Source organism: Ixodes scapularis, unplaced genomic scaffold, assembly GCF_016920785.2.
Source record: "Ixodes scapularis isolate PalLabHiFi unplaced genomic scaffold, ASM1692078v2 ptg000058l_1__unscaffolded, whole genome shotgun sequence".
Lineage (NCBI taxonomy): Eukaryota > Metazoa > Arthropoda > Arachnida > Ixodida > Ixodidae > Ixodes > Ixodes scapularis.
In genome coordinates, this window is record NW_024609900.1 from 219,879 (window position 1) to 232,643 (window position 12,765).

The 12,765-nt window shown below is 43.9% G+C and overlaps 1 protein-coding gene across 4 annotated transcripts in view; it reads left to right on the forward strand.

Moving 5' to 3' along the window:
- LOC8052689 (transcriptional activator protein Pur-beta) overlaps positions 1–12,765 on the forward strand; it is a 102,243-nt gene that overhangs the window by 53,784 nt on the left and 35,694 nt on the right. For 3 of the 4 annotated variants that reach the window (XM_029972872.4, XM_029972874.4, XM_029972873.4), the window contains one exon: positions 10,114–10,244. In XM_029972872.4, the coding sequence (XP_029828732.1) occupies positions 10,114–10,244 (131 nt within the window). Of the gene's footprint in view, positions 1–9,928; positions 9,985–10,113; positions 10,245–12,765 lie in introns of those variants that run through there. The other variant, XM_042287623.1, reaches the window with a different exon arrangement.

The following is a 12,765-nucleotide window of genomic DNA, read 5'->3' on the forward strand; positions in this document are numbered from 1 at the left end:
GTCTCATCTTAGGTCGGCGGCTTGAACACATACAACCACGAATGCACATACTAAAAGTGGAAGTCACGGGGCATTTGATGCACTTGATTGGTCTAGCTGATGAAAGAACGCGTATTGGAAGATGACGAATGCCATGATGTAGCAATTTGACGTTGCTTGATTGTTCCCACTGGCTTGTGGCGTCGGCTGCGCTTTGAGTTGAGGTGAAACAAAGATTTCTTGTCAACCGCGCAGGCCGGCTGATACACTTCCTGGTTGATTGCCGACATCGTCTATATTTCCAGGCGATGTCACGAGCTGAAAGTCGGAAGAAAATTTTGCAAAAAGAAGGATGGCAGATGCTGCAGTAAGACAGAGCTAGTGGTGTAGCCAGGAATATTTTTTTTTTGTTTGTTGGGGGATGGGGGTCAGGTCAAAATACATGTGTATATTATAGGGTTGGCTGGATTTCGGGGGGGGGGGGGGGGGTGAAGCCTCACAAGCACCCCCTCCCTCCACCCCCGTCCTGGCTATGCAAGTGCTCCTGATGAGATCACTTGATTATCATGTCTGCCACGTGTCTCCGTGCCATGGCACTTGCGCCACTCACGTCAACCTTCACTGCCTCTCATCAGAGCCAGAGTCGTATATAGACAGAGTTTGGCCATTCATTGATAAGTACTATAGGAGGCAAATGAGGAGGCACCATTGGCCGAAAGAGGGCTGGGCGTGTTCCAGGGTATCTTCACAGATTTGAATGTGACCAGCCAGAAGCCGCGGATAATGCCCTGGCGGTGGTCGCAAGAAACAAAATAGATAATTGCGGCGGGGTAGCTTTCGATTACTAAAAATATACTGCACATGATTTTTCGATCCCGGTCATGCAAAATCAAAATCTCGGAGAACGATCACCGTAATCCTTAGCCAGGTGCCAAGGGCCTGGAATATGCCGTCCGAGCGGTCAGACTTTGCCCGAGCAAAAGAGGTTTCGAGTGGCACATTCAATTCTTGCACCTTTATTGCATGATCATAGTCGAAACTTCACGTGCACCATATTTTCATCCATGAAGAATTACTCTATTTAATTCTTACACACTTAATAAAGGTGTTTCTCGCTACAACCGCTAGGGAATTATCTTCGGCTTCTGGTTGGCCAAAAGAGAATGTGAAGCCTTCTATTCGTGTCTCGTGCACAACCAGGCTCTGCCTGCTCCTCCCATTGACCAAACTCTCTCTATAGACCTTTTCATCCTCCCTCGCATGGGCGCTGCCATCTTGGAATCACGTGATGCGGCAGCTAATAGGTTGCTTCAACTTGTTGCTCCGCTGTCCCCTTCGCGCCTTGGTGGATGCATTGTATTCATGTTTTTCTTCGCATTTCATCGTGCTTTCTTGCCTTATTTTGGAAACTGTAGTCCGATATGTCTACTGGACGACTAAGATATCACAAGGGTTTAAAGGTCCTTATGAAAACTGAGGTTTGTTTACTAATAATGGCGGAACATTCACAATAAGAAGTGAGTATATTTATATCACGCATTTAGGATCGAGGTGTCAAGAATAGTCAGTGCAAGGAGACTATCTGTATTTTCTGAAAGTATCATCCTTTGTATTCATAATACATCGAAAGCAATTTATGTTGATTTTGTGACGAAACTCGCAAAGGAGATAGGCAACAAACATTTAACTTGTATTTTATCTGAGGCTAGAAATAATGGTATGTCAACATCAGTCGATTTGTTTGTTTATAATATCACACCCACATGTGTATGAGGTTCTCAATCTTTTTTTGCGGCTTAAACATTCGGTTAGTCGGTTTGCTTATGAATTTTAAGAAATTGTATATCATGCTCGCTCCCATTTCGACAGTCATATTTATTGATTATTTTTATCTTCAGATTACCGGTTCAGTCCACTTAATTTATTTTAACAGAAAGGTTTGGACTTCCCGCGTAAGAAACTGCCACAGACAACTTAACAGTAGCGAGTTTTAGAATACATACACAAAAAATTAACATCATTTCTATTTGCAAATTCAAAACGCGGTCATTATGGCATACGGAATATAACAATTTTTTTTTTTTGCATACGTTTATTTAACGAAAAAAAAAAAAAAAAGCCGTCTGCATAGCAATTACTTGAGTTCAGGGTTGTCAGTGGCGAATAGAGGTTTACTTTTGGTGTTGGCGACACCGAAATATACAAAGGGAATCTGTTCAACTTCAGACAAATAAATATGTGTTCCCACAGGCCCGTGATTTCACGGGTTTGCCACTTGAGTACGCAAATGTTCATTTAAAAATAATTTATTTCCTAGGGCCAATATTGTGAAATGCTGCTTATGAGTACTTCAGCAGGGTTGACAACTTAAAAAATTTCTTACTCAGCCTAGGTCGCACTGTCAAAATATGCTCAAATACTGAATTAAAAAAATTAAGAATAAAAGATTCCGAGATGATACTAGCTTATAAAATTATCTGCATCATTACACGCTACCTTTTTTAGTCCGAGAAGTTCACTAAAGGTTGGGTGTCCATGAAAACCACACAGTGAGTAGTAAACTCGGGAGTTCACCTGCTCTGCCTGATTCAGCACATTGCTAATCAAGCTGTCAATATGCTTCTTTACAGTCATGTGTTAGTCTCTTCATAAGTTTTTTTTTTTTGCAACTAATGTTATCGGGTACGTCAGTAGACGACAGTAATCTTCTCTGTACATCAGTCAGGCGTTTTGCAACCGACAATAATCAGATACATCAAAGGACTTGCTAAAAAAAGCCCACAGTTTAGGCTAAAGAACACCTCATAGTCCTAAAAGTGACTCAATACCACTGTTTCACTGGTTGTGTGCAACAAGGTAAATCATTGATCACAAAATTAAGCAAAAGCCACGTAAAACAGCAACATAGCCGCTTGCACATTGAACCCGAAACCAACCAAATTGAAGTAACCTAATTGTGCCAGGTGCGTCAACGCCGTCTATCCGTCGGTGAGGCAACTACTTAAATGAAAAGGTCTGTATACGACTCTGACCAGAGTTTGTGCGTCAAGCTTCTCCGCTTTGCACCGGAGTGCTAGGAGCAGTGGCTGACGTGGGGGAGAGCCTGAGTTAGTGAGATAGGCTTGGAAATTATGCGCAATAGTACTAATGTTACACCTTCCTTGTTTTTGATTCTAGGTTAACCTCTCACCTAAAAAAGCTGCGCTGAGAAATAGCGGATATGCTTGTTTTTGATGGCATTTTACTGAAATTATGTTTGGGCTAAATAAACTATCGAGTGTAAAAGATAGAGAGGGGTGAGGCTCTATCCCAACTGAAGTGTTGCTCTATAATTCATTTTGCAACAATTTTTTTTTTTTTTGAATTTGTTGTAAATGGAGATTTTTCTGACCAGAGCCTTATTTCTAAAAAAAAACAAACCTTTGTGTTCATGAACTGGCACAAACGAGCTGGTGAATATTAAGCATGACAAAAACCCCAAGACTGCAGGTAAAAAGAACAAACAAATACACTAAAAGGAAAAATGACGCTTATGCTAAAGGACCTTTTAGTGTACATGTCGTTTTTACCCGCATTTTCGAGGTTTTTGTCAAGCTCTGTGTTCCTTTGGGCCCTTTCTACCCTTATTACAAGGGGTAATAACTGAGTAATATGCTCCACTATCAAAGAGGAGCCCTTAGTCATCATCAAAGGTGAACTCGTTTAACAATGCAATACATTTTTTTTTTCTATTTTCAAGTGATGTGGTAACATATCTTGGCATCTGCTCCAAAAGCATCAGTAGCTGTTTTCTAAACCAATGTGTTGTCTGCTGCAAAACCTGCTCCAAAAGGTCAAATGCCGCTTCCATCATTGCGTCTCGTTCGGACTGTTATACCATGTTGCAGGTGAAGAAAAGCAGTACAAGCTTCTCCTTCGCTCTTTCCACTTGAGCAGAGTGAAAGCTGAAAGGAGGCAAAAGGAGGTGAGGAGGGACTTACTCCTCTCCAGCAATCGGTTCGCAAAAGTGTAGAGAATAAAAAAGGTGCTTGTCCAACTTTTTTTTTACCTGCAACACGATGCAGCACTCCATCTGGCCAGAGAATGAGCGTTCGGCAATGTATAGTTTCATTTGTCAGTGAAAAAAAATCCAATTTATATTTGGATTACGCCATACATGACACAAGTTTTAATTATTTTTTCTTAAGCACGTTAAGCTGGTAAATGTTTTTTTCTCTGCAACACAAAACGGGGTCTATATTCTCTCCAGTTTTACGACATGTCCTGCAGGTGAAAGATGCATTCCCAGAAAGGGTTATTTTTCCAGTTCCCCTTTCATTCTGCTCATTGTATACCGGGCTTTGTTAGCTTGGATTTGTTAATCCATCACTCCTTTGTCGGGGACGGCTGCGACAGTCGCATCGAATTCAGCTGCCGTCTGCCAGCCTCAAACCTTCCCCCTCTCTCATTTTCTCCTCGCCTTTGGCCACATCCCCCCGTCCAATTTCTCGCCGACCATCTGCTGCGTTGCCTGGCGTCCGGTTTTTGTCGCTGCGAGAGTAAGATCTAATTTGCCTCTCGCGGAGCGAGCAAAGATAGCGTTTGTAGACGGTTTATCTGCTAATGCAAACAAGGAATGCGGTTCGTCTGCTACGAAGTATCATTCGCAGACAAAGCAGAAAAGCACCGTGCGTGCCTGCTAACAGACTGCAAAAAAAGTTGATAGTCTGCTACAAACCTGCAACAAACCAAGTGATAATGCAATTAATGCAAAGGTGCAAGCGAGCTGGAGATCCTTGTCCAGCTCTCTTGCATCTTTGCGTTTAATTTCATTGTCATCATAACCTTAAAAATGCAAGCTGTTAACCCTTGTTTGTGTTAGACTGGTGGCAGCTGATAAAGCCCCTTTGCTCTACTGACGTCTAACTCCTGGTTAGCTCAGTTGGTAGAACGCTCCACTGGAAATGGAGAGGTTCCTGGTTCGATACCAGGACCAGGCGGATTTTTTCAGTCGTGCACCTAGCTGTGTCTGGAGATTCGTGGTTGTCCTTTGTCCACCCTGTTCCCCTTCTCCAGGGATTTTTGACAAACTTAGTGCAGCGGTGAAGTGAAGTCGGACACAGGCCGAAATTGCGATCGTCCGCTATTTCATGTTTGAAGCCGTCGACCATTCACGCTTCATTCGCAAACCTCAAGTTGTTCTGTTGCCGTACACAAGCCAACATTGATCGGCGGTTGAAGGAGTACTAAGGACAAGTTAATCGAAGGCCAAGGGACCTCTTTTCCTATTTGTACATTGGGGAGATGTTCTCTCCAAAAATACTGCTCAGCATTTTAGACCAGAAATGTCTGATCGACTGATTATGCAGAGGCTGCGGCGCTACGTTCGACCAGCAGCCCGGAACCCTCTCGCTTGTTCTTTGACCAGAATCGGAGCCCAGGCACGACATTGCGCCACCGCTGCCCCTCTTCTAAAATACTCTTAAATCTGGATCTGTGTGCTCCGTAGGATCTTGTTAAAGTATATAGTGTGTGGCAGGAAGGAGTGCTGGGATAGGAAGGACTGAAAAAGCACTAGCGAGGAGTAGGGTCGTAATTGCTGGAGTGATGCGCAGTGCAACTTCCCAAGGAAATGTGAGCGAGTCATAGACAACTTTGGACCCTCCGAGCTCCGACATTGTCACGACAGACGTCGGACGCTTCACTAGGCGGGGCAGTCCAAGTGCACGTCGTGACTGGATCTGAGTTAGCATGGGTTTGCTGTATATGATTGGAATGAAATTTGTTGGGACTCAGTGGGAATGTCTCGGTCTCATTTTAATTAAGTACCATATTTTCCGATCTATAAGTAACTTTTTTTACCCTGAAATTGATGTCGGTGCGTCTTACACGATGGCTTGTATGCCTTTTAAAGTGATTAGTTTTCTTAGGATATTCAGGCCACTTTGAGGTTTGTTTCTGGCCATTTATTTTCCCTGCTAAATTTAGTGAAAAAATTATAGATGTCACATGACTTGATGTCATTTGACCTATACAAATTCAGTTTTCCCGCTAGATTTAATGGGAAAATTGACATCACATGGCCTCAACACAATTCAGTTTTCCCACTAAATTTAGCGGAGAAAATGATGTCACATGCATCTTGATGCCACTAGACCTATACAGAAATTCAGTTTACCCGCTAAAAGTAGCTGGAAAATTGATACGTGACTTGTCGCAGCTCTTTCAGTTATGTCTGCAGCCAATCGCTTAATTAAACAACATAGTTGGTCCTGCCCAAATTTTTTTTTCTATCTTAACCAATCAAATTTACTGGGGTGGTCATATCCCTAGTTCGATTAGTTGACGAGAATATTGAAACCTGGCTCCCGTTTGCACGCATGTCACAATCACAGTACACATCTGCGGGCTTGTCAATGTAGTTTTGCTTCGCCGATCGTGCAAATACACAGGGTGTTTTTTTAGACATTACATATTTGTTAAAAAAAAAAAAAAAGCCATGAACAAGGCACATAGCCAGGGGGGGGGGGGGGGGGGGGGGGGCCCATGGGGCCCGGCCCGGCCCCCCCCCCCCCCCCCCCCCTCCCTTCCCTTCCCCTGAAATCTTCCACTTTGCTGGGGCCTCCTCTCCCCTTTCTCCCTCACACAGCATTTTGTCATGGGCGAGCCCCTTCCCCGAATCAAAATCCTGGCTACGTGCCTGCCGAGAAAGCTACACTAATGATGTCTGTGCAGGTGAATGTTTACGGCCAGGGGGACATAATATAGGTGGCTAATTGTCATGATAAGTAAAATTATTAACTAAAATTTGTTAATTATTGTTTTAATTAGTGAAAGTAAACATACGGGTTCCATTATAAACTTGCTGAATATCATCGAAAGCACGGTAATGCGCTAAAGTAACCACTTGTGCAACAGGTGGAAAGCTGGCGATGCAGAAACACAAATAATTATTAAAAAAAAAAGAAATTGCGGGAGTGCGTTTTCACATTTATTGCTTTCCGTCATTCGCACGAATGGTAACTTTAACGCACTGTTGCGCTTCCCACGCGTTCCAAGTCTTTCAAAAATTGACTAGTTTTGTAATTGGAACCATATGTTTATCTTCTCTAATTAAAAAGTTTATTAAGCTTGTTTCCAAATTTTAGTTATTAACCGATTTTAGTTATTAACCGACATAATATAGGGTTAGCCCCCTATATTATGTCCCCCAGGCCGCATAACTCACCCGTACAGACACATTTGTGTGGCTCTGACAACATTTTCAAAAACACTCAGAGTCAAGTTTTACAGCGGAGCTGTTAAGGACTAGTTTCCCTAGTATCGTGTCTGTGGGCAAACCAATCTCGACACAAAACTCTGGACAGCTACCGCCATCTAATAACAACAGCGGCAACCAGACAACCGGCTTGCCGGTTGTCTGGTTGCCACCGTCGCTCATAGATGACGGCAACTTTTTGAGCTTTTCCACTCTGGCTTGCGGACTTGCGGCCGGCCATTACTTCATTCCCACCATAGTTCCGGTTCGTTGGTCTTCCCTCTTCACCAGAGTGGAAAGGCTGAAAGTTTTTGTTGTGGGGTTGCCGCAGATGGGATGATGGCAACTCAGATTGCGCCTTGGCCGACAGAGATCTGACTGAGATCGTAGAACACAGGGATGCCCTGTGAATAGTAGTATATATATGCAGTTTATTTACATACTATATTTAAACTTAGTTTCAAATTTTATGGAGCCACACCGCCACACCGGCCACACCTCTCCGAGTCAGACTCGCGAGTCAGAGGGGTAGGTAGGATCCTGCCCCCTGGGATGCTCAGCCTAGACTCCCTCCTTCATCCCACCTCCACCCCAAGTTTTCTGGAATACTCTCCTTTGAATTCCGCACTGTGTAGGGAAAGTGTCCCTCCACACATTTCCTTGGTGGTTCTCTCCCCGTCATCTTGTCTGTTCCAGCTAGCTGGGGAAGTGGGGAACCTGAGGAAGTTGGGGACCCCTCAATCTGAACTGCCCTGCCCTGAGACTCCTTTTACTCCCAAAGCCATAAGCTTGCCATAGCCATAAACATTGCAAAATCCTGCTTTCCTTTAACCCTGTCCAAAAGCAAACAAAAAACAAAACACATACCAAGAGGTCTTTGAACCTAACACTCTGTAAACCCTAAAAAAAAAAAAAAAAAAATAAAGCACCCTGTATAAGTGTAAGTTATGCAAAAAAGCAACTTATCTACTAACTTTTTTTTGTGTGTGTGAAAATGCCTATTTATAGGGGTGTGTGACTTGTACAAAGGTGGGGCTAATAGACAGGAACAATATGGTAGTTATGTAGACTGGGAAAATATGGCAGTTATGGGCAGGCAATTCTGAGCTGAGTAAAAATAGGGGTACGTGTCAGCTCATGTTTAGTCCGAGTTTGGTGGGATATTTAAGGCAGTATTTTTATTTTTCTAGATGGAGATGGAAGCTGCTGGCAAGTTTGATTTTCAGCCTGTATTATACAAAATTTTGTGGGCTCCTTGGAACTATCTTGGAGTTGCAGAAAGATGTTTAAATGAGTGAGAAGAAATGTGAAGATTGCAACTGCATTAAACAAGGATTTTCCTTTAATGCAAAACTGATCGGTACCATATTTACATAGAAATTAGTGGAACGATGGCACTGTACCACATACACCCACTTTCTGGGAATTTTATAGGTGATCATCACTTAGGTGAAACAAAGTGGCTCCATGTTCTGCTCCCACAACAAGCTTTGTTGACAAAATCTTCAACCATTTTGGTAGTCATCCGTCTATTACTTAAAGAGAAAGTCAGCGAGCCGGGTGTTATTCTTCTCTTGATTTTTATATTGTTTAATATTTCTTTACAACGGCAACATTTAGTGCTAGCCTACGCTTAAACTTCAGTTTATTTTTTACAGAGGGACAAATTCACGATCATGTAAACTTTCCTCCTAAGAAATTTAAACACTTAATATTTTAATATTTTTATTCAGAATGAGAATCAGCCTTTAACTGATTCATACCTCTGAGTCGAGCTGTTGACGCTCCCATTTTTTTCTGGTGATGATGTGTCTGTTAACTTTGACGAATTTAATGGCTGTAGTGGAAACAGAAAACCGAACATAGCAATCTTTGTATGTGGAAACATTAAAAGTACTTTGCATTTCTTTTTCATAAATTTGAGCTCATCTGTGTAATAAATTTGCAAGATAACTATATGCAAGTAGCGTGTACTTATTTTACTTATTTATTTTAATACCCTCAGGGGTATGGACATTATAGACAGAAGTGGGAACAACAAGCAACCAAATCAGGTAAAAAGTAAAGGAAACGCATATTAATTAAAAAGGCTGCGAACAGCAGAAGTTATTTATAGCATTTTCTTTCTTACATGCTTTGGAACAGATAGCAGCAATCCAATGAATGTGTCTGGATTTGACATTGGCACCAGTAACCGCTACATCGAATAGCTGTTTGGAAATATATTTATGTGTCAGTTGATGTGGGAAAGATGAAGAAATGTTTAATCATACAATAGTTTTCGGGCGATAGGCGAATCAGCTCGCAACTTGACTCTGCGCATCCTTGTTGGCCTGTGCCCGTTGCCGGTCGCCGATCCTTTGTCTGCCTTTGGGCCGAACGACTCTGATATTCCCGTCCGAGAGTGATATGAGACCGAGCGAGTTCTTAAGGTTGGCTCGGACATCCACATTTGACTGTGGCCGGCTGCGTTATGACTCCTCCCATTTCAATACGACGCGTTGCACTGAGTTGAGACGGGGTGGCACCAGCGTGCAAATAGCACTCAAACGCTTCCGGTGCTGTACAAGACCGAAGGTTTTGCAGTCTTTGTGAGATCAAGTCTTTGATCTACCTAAGGGAAATGTTCACTTGTAACATCGTCAAAGTTATTTTGAGCCCACGGTGAAAGAATGATGCCTAAAAAAATGGTAAAATATATGCGCAGGTTGAAAGAGTTCCAAGGCTAGTGGATAGATGGCGCCAGCATGCCGGTGCATTTTTTCGTCGTAAGTGCTCGGATGCAAATGCGTCCGAACCACCCTTTAGCGTGTGGATGCTCGTAGCAGTTCCGATCTCGAACACGGAGGGTGCGGCCCTCGTCTGAAGCGGTGCGTTGCGTCTGTTGTGTGTTGCAGGGGGGCAGCTTCTGTCTCAAGGGGAGCAGGAGCTGGCCACCAAGATGCTGCAGATTCAGTCCAAGAGGTTCTACCTGGACGTCAAGCAAAACAGGAGAGGGCGCTTCATCAAGGTGGCAGAAGTACAACAGGTAGGCGCACCTCCCCTCCACGGTACTTGGAGCGCGTCTGTGACTGGTGCGTTTGGCGTCCCGTTCAGCCCGTGCGTCGAAAGTGGTCCCGACGCGGCAACAAATGACGTTGCAAATGCCAGAGCGTCATGCTGTCGGACGTCGCGATCCTGGTGGTTGGTCGTAGAAGGTCTGGAAAAAGGCGAGAGGGGATGCGAGCGTTGCCACCGTCGCGGCATTCCAACTCTTCCGGCTGCCAAAGCTTGCGCGGACGGTCAAGCTGAAGGGCGACCTGCAGCAGAATGGGCGTCCGCCACACTCACCACTGCTGCTGCGACACCACCAGGATCGCGGCCAGTGACAGCATGACGCTTTTATGACGTCACTGGACAAAAATTGAGGGACCTCTTTTTTGGACGCGGTGAACATTACAGTCAGGGACACGTTCCATGTCCCACCATTAACCCACTCATTCCTTCGTCGCCGCCGGCCATTCAGTGAACTTGTAAAGCAACCGACTCGAAGCATTGGAGGTGCGGTAACAGGCCTGTGTGTGTATTACCCAACCACCAAGGAAAATGCTAGGAATGTAGGTCTATGCGCTGCACGTGCATAGACCTACATTTGTTTTAGGCTTTTAATTCAAAACAGTTGATACAGATCCCCCACTATATAGACAAAGTTTTGGGGGACGAAATGGGTAAATAATGGATGTTTGTCTCGTTATTATGGACAACTCGCATTATGGACAATTGTTTTAGGAGTGGAGTTGTCTACATTAACGAGACATTACAGTGTGCGTTGTCAAGGCCTCAACCTCTACTGCAAGTGGGATGCTGAATCAAAAAGGAACTGTGCCAATATCATTCCTGGCTTTAAAACTACTCGCTTGGTCACGTCAGTGATCATGGCACTCCTAAGTTGTAGGGTATTTGAACCTACTCTTAAAACCACAGGTCGGCATTTTGTATTGGAGTCACTCGATATGATATCACATTCACAAAATGTTTTCCAGAAATCATTCACCATGGTATCCCCAATTTCTCCAAGACCCAAAAGTCACCACTAGTCATATCACAATATCCATCAAGATTCAAGTCACCGCCACTCAAATCACAGGGATTATCAAGATAGAAAAATTCGCAACCCCTTACGTTCCTTGCGACTTCCATTATGAACAATATCATCGATATCACTGAAGAAACTGAAATGTTGCAAAATATCACCGACTCACAAATGTCAGAAAATATCACCGATATTACCAACTCACAAATATCACTGATATCATCAACTCTCAAATATCAATGATATCACCAATTCAGAAATATCAATGATATCACTGGCTCGCACAACATTACCAAATATCACAGACTCAGAAATTTCACCGACGTCAATGTCACTGGCTCACAAATATCACGCGGGTTCAACTCACTGTGCTGCTAGCTGTCGTTTGGTTTGGTTTTGGTTAGGTTAGGTTAGGTTGGGTTGCCGTTCAAAGCCAAGCCACTCTGGAGCGCCGTGGCCCCGTAACGACGCAGATGCCGCTTGTTTTGCTTCCTTATTATTATTATTATTTTTTTGCTTGAAGGGAGATTTTTTTTTTTTCCCAGACGTGTAATGTTTGAGGCTTTGGAGGAACCCTGTTTGAGTGGTCATCGCATAGCAAGGTCCTACCTCCCCCCTCTTCCCCCCATTCTGCGTTTTGCGTGGATTAGTTGATTATATAAAAACATGTATTTTCGTGAAAATGAGGAACCCTGTTTATGTGTGGTGTACTGATAGATGGGCAAATGGAATTGTCTAGGGTTGTTGCGTGAGGAGGATGACTATTGCGCTGTTAGACAAATGAAACAAGCCCGGCGTTAGCTTGTTTGGTTTATTTTTACAGCGAAGCTGTTATGTGCTGGGATGTAGGAAAAAGTGTGTCCGCGGATGTTGACAGAAAACTCCCCATTGGTTGTGGCAAGTATGAATAAATCAAAATAAAGAGAGGGCAACCAGCGTGAGTCAGCCTTCCTTGGCAATATTAGATAGTGAGGTCCTGATCCCTTGTTAGCATCTCTAGGCATCGTCCTCGTGGTCTTCCTAGAAGTCGTTCTTGAGGTCGTCCTAGACGTCCTCTAGGCATTGTCCTAGATGTCGTAAAAGTAACAGCTTTGCTGGTCCTCCATCTTGTGATGGAGGACCAGCATCATGTGAAGTGGAAGGGCTCTACAATTTTTCTTTCGTGTACCGCTCGCTTGTTCGTTTGTTCGCTGCACCCATTCGTGCGGTGGCTCGGACTCTGCGGTAGATTTCGTGCTCCTTGGATGCCTTCGACGGCTTTGGCTGCCGGCTTTGGAGGACCGCGTGCTTGTAGGCTTTGCTTGGGCAGCTGCGGGCGATGAGAAATTAGGCTGTGCAGGTGCACAAAAGAGCGAGCTTCAGTCTACGCAGTTCGCTCGCATTGGTTGGGGTCCTGTTGTTTTACAGCGCTAGATGTTTGTGCTCTTTTCCAGCAAAAAAGGTCTGCATGTATGTGCAAGTGTGTACACATGTATGT